Source organism: Lolium rigidum, chromosome 1 (genome assembly GCF_022539505.1).
Source record: "Lolium rigidum isolate FL_2022 chromosome 1, APGP_CSIRO_Lrig_0.1, whole genome shotgun sequence".
NCBI classification, from domain to species: Eukaryota; Viridiplantae; Streptophyta; class Magnoliopsida; order Poales; family Poaceae; genus Lolium; species Lolium rigidum.
In genome coordinates, this window is record NC_061508.1 from 122,010,217 (window position 1) to 122,020,819 (window position 10,603).

General features: G+C 45.5%; 1 protein-coding gene across 1 annotated transcript; it reads right to left on the bottom strand.

Annotated features, from left to right (window-relative positions):
- Positions 1-1,291: 1,291 nt before the first annotated feature.
- Positions 1,292-2,528, bottom strand: LOC124681463 (blue copper protein-like). Its single transcript, XM_047216381.1, has 2 exons — positions 2,247-2,528; positions 1,292-1,893 (listed from the first exon to the last, which is right to left on the bottom strand). The coding sequence occupies exons 1-2, from the start codon at positions 2,407-2,409 to the stop codon at positions 1,538-1,540; spliced, it is 519 nt and encodes a 172-aa protein (XP_047072337.1). The 5' UTR covers positions 2,410-2,528; the 3' UTR covers positions 1,292-1,537.
- Positions 2,529-10,603: the final 8,075 nt, after the last annotated feature.

Below are 10,603 nucleotides of genomic sequence, written 5' to 3' on the forward strand. Positions count from 1 at the left end.
CCACTTCGAGCCTTATTTCAAAAATTAAATCTTTCAGCCATGCTCAGGTAAAAAATATATTTTCTCTCATGAATTGATGCAGGAGTAACGAAGTTCTTCTTCCTATATAAGCAAAAAGTAGGTGCACTTGGGCAAAGTGTTTGGGATCTTGTGATTTCTTGTGAGTCTGTTGGAACTTCCGGGTGGTTGTATTCTTGATACAATGTTCTGTAATGAATGTGGCATTGTCAGCTTTCGGTGCCCTTAAACTTAAATGATTGAGATAGCTTGTACTTTTTTTGGCTCATGAAACATGTCTTAACTTTGTCTAAATTTGTACGTAGAGCATTTGGTTAGGTTCTGTTTTTTCTATGAGCAAACATTTTTTTAATTAAATGAGCATAAACTTCAAATTTTCATTTCATCAATTGAAAACTAATAAAGCAGATTATCGTGCACCCCGGTTGATCACGAAACTGAACTCCTGATTTGAACACGTCGGCTCCGTCAACTGAACAAGCAACTTAGATATGGACCTGTTTTCTTTTGGTAAACTGGTTCCTCTTTTCAACTCTACTGGACAATGCACTTCCAACGAAAGACAAACTTGAAATGCGTATCCCTACTCACCACCCAAGAGACCAACAACTCCCACCATTGCTGGAAGGAACTCGCGTGTTCTTTGCCCCGGTCATTATCATTGTCCTCTACTTTCTTTCTTGACATAGTCTACTTGCCTTTTTCGTCGCACAGTCCACCTCATCAGTTCGGAAGTTTGCACGACCTTGCTTGGACCGAGAACTTTGCTGACCCCATGATTCGCACGGCCGGCCGGAGCAGGTGTTGACGATAGAAGCTTTCTGTTCCGCGGAGTTCTGAACCACACTGAAAAGGAATTGCCACTCTCGCCGTTTAATATCTTCTTTGAGTAGTCCTCCATCGATCTTAGTACCAACCACTCCCACTCCACGAAGTCCTCTCGCAAAAGTAAGTTGTCAACAAGTTGTATACTCCAACTTATCATCTACGGAGTATCTCTGTCATTTCGGTGTTGCTTTCTCTGAAGATGTTGTAAAGTATGTGAACGTTTTGGAACTTCTGATGACACGTAGCCGTCCTAACCAAACCGATTTCGTCCGATCTTGTTGTCCTCCAATAATTCCGTTCTTTCCTCCTAGTCTAGTCACATTCTTTACAACCGCCTACCCTCACAAAACTCTGACTCGCATGAGTCACGACCTCAAAGAAAACCAAGTAAGACGAGCAAAACCAACTAAACCTCATGCATTGCTCAGCATGACCAAATCTAAACTTACTAAGCCACAGTGATATATATTACTGCTAGATAGAGAGAAACATCAGGGATGATAATCCATACAAGTCACTCATACCAACTACCACTACGAAACCAACCAAATATTACATCAGGTAGCCAACAACTCTCCTGTAGAAGTAGCGTACTGCATGCCGTCAGAGGAAAACGTACGTACAACGGTCGATCGGTGAAACTTCCCAAGAACGAGCTATCTCTGCACTGCCTCTACCATGGCGCGGCGGATCAGAAGAGGGCGAGCTTGACGAGGACGCCGGCGGCGGCCGCGAGGAAGGGGACGGCGTGGAGGCGGGCCGGCGCGCTGGACGCGGTGGGGCTCGAGGGGGCGGTGGGCGGGGTGCTGGCGCCAGGCGGCGCTGGGGCGGCCGGCGGGGTGCCGGAGCTGGAGTCGGCGACGGTGATGGCGAGCTTCATGCCGTTAGCGCAGTGGGTACCGATGGTGCAGATGTAGTAGTGGTCGCCAGCGGTGAGGGTCTTGGTGGTGGTGCCGCTGTTCTCGCCGTTGGCGGTGCTGGAGCAGGCGTCGTACTCCTTCTTGCTGACTTCGGTCACCGTGTGGGCCTGGCTGCCATAGTTGAACACTGAAAAATGAAACAGAATATTAGGACCAAACACCGCTAGTGTTGCTAGTTGTGATCACTTTTCGTTCAAAATTTTCCCGTTATTACAATTTTCTGCTTTGTTACTACTCTCTAATAAGACATGAAAATGATAACGTAAATATAGTTACTGGAAAACATAGTTTCACTGTATTATATTTTCAGTTTCATCAAGAGAAGTGCTGAACTAACTTGCAACCTGTAAACATCAGTTGTAAATTTTGTGTTTTGGATAGCGTCTAAGTGTTCAGAGGTTCTAGTGTCAGGAAGAGATCCTTAGCAGCATCTCGATCGAACTCAAAACGATTGCTCAGAGTTCAAGTTAAAGAACTAACCGAGCGTGTCTCCAGCCACGAAGGTTTTGCCACTGGCCCAGGTGGCGTAGTTGGGGCCGATGGCCCACCCCTGCGAATCGCCGACGGTGAACGACGCGGCGGAGGCCGCGGCGGCGCAGCCCAGGACGACGAGGAGCACGATCAGAGCGGAAGAGGACGCCATGGTACGGTGCTCTCCTCGGAGCTCTTGGGAGCTGGGGAATGGAGCTTGCGGAGGATAGGGAGGAACGAGTTAGCTAGCTATCGATGAGTGTCTCTCGCAAGTGAGTGGATTGCACAATTGACAGGGGAGGCTCGAGCGTCCTTATATAGAGCCATACCGGCTACATGGTTGTTACGTACGGGCTTATGGGGAGGACCGGATGCAGCAGTTGGCTAGTGTTTGCGTTACTATAGGAAAAACAAAAAGGTTTTGTTAGTTCCAAAATTTTCTTGCTCCGCCATTTTTCTTCTCCTTGCGCCACCTTTTTTATTGAACACCTTGCACCACCTTTGGTATTGACGTACTGTCAATGTGAAATGGTTGATTCGCAATGTTTAGCAATGTCCCTTGCTTGTACTTCCCTGTTAGGCTGTTACAAGTATTTTAGTATGAGGAATTGCACCACGTGTGTTCGTGGAAAGTGTGTGTAAGCAGGGGTGGAGCTTGATCCAGACAACGCTGATTATGCACTGAGCTGCTCCTGGTTTTTGAAATATTTGAAAACTGTATTTTTATGTTTTAAAAAATTATTCCATGAATACATACATTTGTCATGAATACTCGTGCGAAGTTTCGGTAAAAATTATGTTGTATTTTTAGCTACAGAAAAAACAAAATTTATGGTTGTGTAGAGGGACAATTTTTGTCAGAAATTTGTCTTTTTTTATATAACTCATAATACAACATTTTCTTCCAAAAAAATTACAGTACATTCAGAAGATTTCTATGTATGTGCAGATTTAAGCTCAATTTTTTTTGGAATCTCAGAAATATTTTATTTTTTAAAATCGGAAGCACTGCTGCTCATGTGCCAAAGTCAATTTTTGTTTTTGCACCCCAAAAATATTGAGGTATGCAAAAGGCTCATCTGCCATGGGTGAAACCACTCGAATATTCCCCTTTCTTTTGTCAAGTCTGACTTCTAGGTGTTAGATTGCACATATTGTATTTACAGTAGGACTATATTGTAACTGTAACCTAACCCTAGGCCTCTGGCCTATTATATAAAAACCGGAACCCCACGTCATTATACGTGCGAGGCTTCCCCCAAAACCCTTCTACATGGTATCAGACTAATCTCGGTCCTACCCTAGCCGCCGCCCCCTTCCAACCCTAGCCGCCGCCTCTTCGGCCGCCGCCGCTCTAGGTCGGGCCGCCGCCAACCCTAGCCCCACCCCACCTTCCGCTGCCATGGAGCTCACCGCCCTCACCGACGGGACCTCCTCTGCCCCTGCGGCCGCTTCGGCCGCCGCGATCGTCCCCGCCGGCGCCCCGCGTCCACGCCGGCCCCGTGCTTCGCTCTCCTTCGCCGCGGGAACTACTCCAAGTGGTGCATCTACATGCGCGCTTCCCTGGGCCGCACCGGCTACCTCGGCCACGTTGATGGAACCGTCGCCGCCGCCCCCACCGACGCTGCGTGGGCCACCGCCGACTACACCGTCCTCAACCACCTCCACGCCGCCATCGACGAAGACGTCGCGGACATGATCCTTGCGGGCAATCAAACCGCGCGTCAGCTGTGGCTCGCGGCACGCGACCTCTTCACCGCGAACAAGGCGAACAAAGCCATCTACCTTGACAATGACTTTCGCCAGCTTGTGCAGGGATACCTCTCCATCCACGAGTACTGTCGCTGCCAGAAGCACCTCGCCGATGCGCTCTCCGACAACGACTCTCCCGTGAGCGACCGCGCCCTCGTCCTCAACACCCTGCGCGGCCTTGGCCCTCACTTCGCCTCCGCCGCCACGGTCATCTCCATGACCGACCCGCTGCCCACCTTCCTCCGCACCAGGGCCATGCTCCTGATGGAGGAGATGCAGCAGGCCAACGCGGCGGCCACCTCCGCCAACACCGCCCTCGTCGCCCAGGCCCGTGGTCCCGCCTCTTCATGCCCCGGCCCCGGCTGCCGCGGTGACGGTCCCGCCCCGGTGCGGGCGCCGGGAAAGGCAAGCGGCCGGCCAAGCGAAGGGCCGCAGCGGCGGACGCCGTGGTGGAGGCGCCACCCGGGGCACCCAATCCGCCCGCACGGCGGCCCCTACCGGCCCGTGGGTCCGCTTCTCCCCGGGTGCTGGCCGGTGGCGCGCCCCTCCTCCGGACGAGGCATCCTGGGCCCTCGGCCCCAGGCCTACACCGCCACCGCGCTGTCGACCTCGGCGACTACATGGGACAGCTCGACTCTCATCGCCGCCCTCAACAACCTCGCGCTTCAGCAAGGTGGTTGGGTCATGGACTCAGGCGCGTCCTCATGATACGTCTCCGACGTATCGATAATTTCTTATGTTCCATGCCACATTATTGATGATATCTACATGTTTTATGCACACTTTATGTCATATTCGTGCATTTTCTGGAACTAACCTATTAACAAGATGCCGAAGTGCCAGTTGCTGTTTTCTGCTGTTTTTGGTTTCAGAAATCCTAGTAACGAAATATTCTCGGAATTGGACGAAATCAACGCCCAGATTCCTATTTTGCCCGGAAGCATCCAGAACACACGAGAACCGCCAGAGAGGGGGCACAGTCCCACCAAACCCTAGGCCGGCGCGGCCAAGGGGGCTCGCGCCCCCTATAGTGTCGGCGCCCCTTCGACCTTCTGACGCCGCCTCTTCGCCTATATAAAGCCCCTGGACCTAAAACCTCGATACGAAAAAGCCACGGTGCGAGAAACCTTCCAGAGCCGCCGCCATCGCGAAGCCAAGATCCGGGGGACGGGAGTCTGCTTCCGGCACGCCGCCGGGACGGGAAGTGCCCCGGAAGGCTTCTCCATCGACACCACCGCCATCTTCATCAACGCTGCTGTCTCCCATGAGGAGGGAGTAGTTCTCCATCGAGGCTCGGGGCTGTACCGGTAGCTATGTGGTTCATCTCTCTCCTATGTGCTTCAATACAATAATCTCATGAGCTGCCTTACATGACTGAGATTCATATGATGATGCTTGTAATCTAGATGTCATTATGCTAGTCAAGTGGGTTTTACTTATGTGATCTCCGGAGACTCCTTGTCCCACGTGTGTAAAGGTGACGAGTGTGTGCACCGTGTGGGTCTCTTAGGCTATATTTCACGAGAATACTTATTCACCGTTATGAATGGCATAGTGAAGTGTTTATTTATATCTCTTTATGATTGCAATGTGTTTTGTATCACAATTTATCCATGTGCTACTCTAGTGATGTTATTAAAGTAGTTTATTCCTCCTGCACGGTGTAATGGTGACGAGTGTGTGCATCCGTGTTAGTACTTGGCGTAGGCTATGATTATGATCTCTTGTAGATTATGAAGTTAACTATTGCTATGATGGTATTGATGTGATCTATTCCTCCTACATAGTGTGAAGGTGACGAGTGTGCATGCTATGTTAGTACTTGGTTTAGTTGTGTTGATCTGTCATGCACTCTAAGGTTATTTAAATATGAACATTGAATATTGTGGAGCTTGTTAACTCCGGCATTGAGGGTTCGTGTAATCCTACACAGTTAGTGGTGTTCATCATCCAACAAGAGGGTGTAGAGTCTAGCATCTATTTATCTATTCTGTTATGTGATCAAAGTTGAGAGTGTCCACTAGTGAAAGTCTAATCCCTAGGCCTTGTTCCTAAATTCTGCTATCGCTGCTTGTTTACTGTTTTACTGCGTTACTACTGCTGCGTTACTACTGCTCATATATATTCATACCACCTGTATTTCACTATCTCTTCGCCGAACTAGTGCACCTATTAGGTGTGTTGGGGACACAAGAGACTTCTTGCTTTGTGGTTGCAGGGTTGCATGAGAGGGATATCTTTGACCTCTTCCTCCCCGAGTTCGATAAACCTTGGGTGATCCACTTAAGGGAAACTTGCTCGCTGTTTACAAACCTCTGCTCTTGGAGGCCCAACACTGTCTACAAGAATAGAAGCACCCGTAGACATCAAGCTATTTTACGGCGTGCCGGGGAGGAAAGGTAAAGGCACTCATACTCCGGTCTCGGGTAAAGTACTTTTCGTTTGCCGTTGTGTGTGTGCTCGAAGCTATTTCCTTTAGATCCTGCAATTGCATCTTTTTGTTTCTTGTTTACACTAGTTTGGCATAATGGACAACAATGAGCTTCTTATTCTATTTCCTGATTTAAGACATGGATGGTTTGATGCGAAAATTAAAAAACCCATGGAACATATTAGCATGAATACTTTGAATACCATTGTTGCTAATGGTATGGAAAATTCTAAGCTTGGGGAAGCTAGTTTTGATGAGCATGATCTTTTTAGTCCCCCAAGCATTGAGGAGAAAATTTACTTCGATGATACTTTGCCTCCTATTTATGATGATTATAATGATAGTAGTCTTTTGTTACCGCCTGTTATGGAGGATAAATTTGATTATGATTACAATATGCCTCCTATATTTGATGATGAGAATAATAATGATAGCTACTTTGTTGAATTTGCTCCCACTACAACTAATAAAATTGCTTATGCCTATGTGGAGAGTAATAATTTTATGCATGAGACTCATGATAAGAATGCTTTATGTGATAGTTATATTGTTGATTTTGCTCATGTTGCTACTGAAAGTTATTATGAGAGAGGAAAATATGGTTGTAGAAATTTTCATGTTACTAAAACACCTCTCTATGTGCTGAAATTTTTGAAGCTACACTTGTTTTATCTTCCTATGCTTGTCACTTTGCTCTTCATGAACTCGTTTATTTACAAGATTCCTATGCATATGAAGCATGTTAGACTTAAGTGTGTTTTGAATTTGCCTCTTGATGCTCTCTTTTGCTTCAAATACTATTTCTTGCGAGTGCATCATTAAAACTGCTGAGCCCATCTTAATGGCTATAAAGAAAGAACTTCTTGGGAGATAACCCATGTGTTTATTTTGCTACAGTACCTCTATTTTATATTTGTGTCTTGGAAGTTGTTACTACTGTAGAAACCTCTCCTTATCTTATTTTATTGCATTGTTGTGCCAAGTAAAGTCTTTGATAGAAAGGTTGATACTAGATTTGGATTGCTGCGCAGTAACAGATTTCTTTGATGTCACGAATTTCGACCTGCCTCTCTGTAGGTAGCTCAGAAAAATATGCCAATTTAGGTGAGTGATCCTCAGATATGTACGCAACTTTCATTCAATTTGGGCATTTTCATTTGAGCAAGTCTGGTGCCTCAATAAAATCCATCTTTACGGACTGTTCTGTTTTGACAGATTCTGCCTTTTATTTCGCATTGCCTATTTTGCTATGGTGGATGAATTTCTTTGTTCCATTAATGTCCAGTAGCTTTATGCAATGTCCAGAAGTGTTAAGAATGATTGTGTCACCTCTGAACATGTGAGTTTTTGATTATGCACTAACCCTCTAATGAGTTTGCTTTGAGTTTGGTGTGGAGGAAGTTTTCAAGGGTCAAGAGAGGAGGATGATATACTATGATCAAGAAGAGTGAAGAGTCTAAGCTTGGGGATTCCCCCATGGTTCATCCCTGCATATTTCAAGAAGACTCAAGCATCTAAGCTTGGGGATGCCCAAGGCATCCCCTTCTTCATCGACAACATTATCAGGTTCCTCCCCTGAAACTATATTTTTATTCAGTCACATCTTATGTACTTTGCTTGGAGCGTCTGTGTGCTTTTATTTTTGTTTTGTTATTTTCATTCTCTGAATAAAATACTTGTGTGGGAGAGAGACACGCTCCGCTGGTTCATATGAACACAAGTGTTCTTAGTTTTTAATGTTCATGGCGAAGGTTGAAACTGCTTCGTTCATTGTTATATGGTTGGAATTGGGAAATGCTACATGTAGTAATTGGTAAAATGTCTTGGATAAATTGATACTTGGCAATTGGTGTGCTCATGTTTAAGCTCTTGCATCATATACTTTGCACCTATTAATGAAGAAATACATAGAGCTTGCTAAAATTTGGTTTGCATAATTGGTCTCTCTAAAGTCTAGATAATTTCTAGTATTGAGTTTTGAACAACAAGGAAGACGGTGTAGAGTCTTATAATGTTTACAATATGTCTTTTATGTGAGTTTTGCTGCACCGTTCATCCTTGTGTTTGTTTCAAATAAACCTTGCTATCCTAAACCTTGTATCGAGAGGGAATACTTCTCATGCATCCAAAATCCTTGAGCCAACCATTATGCCATTTGTGTACACCATACCTACCTACTACATGGTATTTCTCCACCATTCCAAAGTAAATTGCTTGAGTGCTACCTTTAAAATTTCCATCATTCGCCTTTGCAATATATAGCTCATGGGACAAATAGCTTAAAAACTATTGTGGTATTGAATATGTACTTATGCACTTTATCTCTTATTAAGTTGCTTGTTGTGCGATAACCATGTTCCTGGGGACGCCATCAACACTTTGTTGAATATCATGTGAGTTGCTATGCATGTCCGTCTTGTCTGAAGTAAGGGAGATCTACCACTTTAATGGTTAGAGCATGCATATTGTTAGAGAAGAACATTGGGCCGCTAACTAAAGCCATGAATCATGGTGGAAGTTTCAGTTTTGGACATATATCCTCAATCTCATATGAGAACACTAATTGTTGCCACATGCTTATGCATTAAAGAGGAGTCCATTATCTGTTGTCTATGTTGTCCCGGTATGGATGTCTAAGTTGAGAATAATCAAAAGCGAGAAATCCAAAATGCGAGCTTTCTCCTTAGACCTTTGTACAGGCGGCATGGAGGTACCCCTTTGTGACACTTGGTTAAAACATGTGTATTGCGATGATCCCGGTAGTCCAAGCTAATTAGGACAAGGTGCGGGCACTATTAGTATATTATGCATGAGGCTTGCAACTTGTAAGATATAACTTACATAATACATATGCTTTATTACTACCGTTGACAAAAAATTTTGTTGTTTTCAAAATAAAAGCTCTAGCACAAATATAGCAATCGATGCTTTCCTCTTTGAAGGACATTTCTTTTACTTTTATGTTGAGTCAGTTCACCTATTTCTCTCCACCTCAAGAAGCAAACACTTGTGTGAACTGTGCATTGATTCTTACATACTTGCATATTGCATTTGTTATATTACTCTATGTTGACAATATCCATGAGATATACATGTTACAAGTTGAAAGCAACCGCTGAAACTTAATCTTCCTTTGTGTTGCTTCAATACCTTTACTTTGATTTATTGTTTTATGAGTTAACTCTTATGCAAGACTTATTGATGCTTGTCTTGAAGTACTATTCATGAAAAGTCTTTGCTTTATGATTCGAGTTGTTTACTCATGTCATTACCATTGTTTTGATCGCTGCATTCATTACATATGCTTACAATAGTATGATCAAGGTTATGATGGCATGTCACTCCGGAAATTATCTTTGTTATCGTTTACCTGCTCGGGACGAGCGAAACTAAGCTTGGGATGCTCGATACGTCTCTGACGTATCGATAATTTCTTATGTTCCATGCCACATTATTGATGATATCTACATGTTTTATGCACACTTTATGTCATACTCGTGCGTTTTCTGGAACTAACCTATTAACAAGATGCCGAAGTGCCAGTTGCTGTTTTCTGCTGTTTTTGGTTTCAGAAATCCTAGTAACGAAATATTCTCGGAATTTGACGAAATCAACGCCCAGGTTCATATTTTGCCCGGAAGCATCCAGAACACACGAGAACCACCAGAGAGGGGGCACAAGCCCAAACCCTAGGCCGGCGCGGCCAAGGGGGGCCCCGTGCCCCCTATAGTGTCGGTGCCCCTTCGACCTTCTGACGCCGCCTCTTCGCCTATATAAAGCCCCTGGACCTAAAACCTCGATACGAAAAAGCCACGGTGCGAGAAACCTTCCAGAGCCGCCGCCATCGCGAAGCCAAGATCTGGGGGACAGGAGTCTCTGTTCCGGCACGCCGCCGGGACGTGGAAGTGCCCCGGAAGGCATCTCCATCGACACCACCGCCATCTTCATCAACGCTGCTGTCTCCCATGAGGAGGGAGTAGTTCTCCATCGAGGCTCGGGGGCTGTACCGGTAGCTATGTGGTTCATCTCTCTCCTATGTGCTTCAATACAATAATCTCATGAGCTGCCTTACATGATTGAGATTCATATGATGATGCTTGTAATCTAGATGTCATTATGCTAGTCAAGTGGGTTTTACTTATGTGATCTCCGGAGACTCCTTGTCCCACGTGTGTAAAGGTGA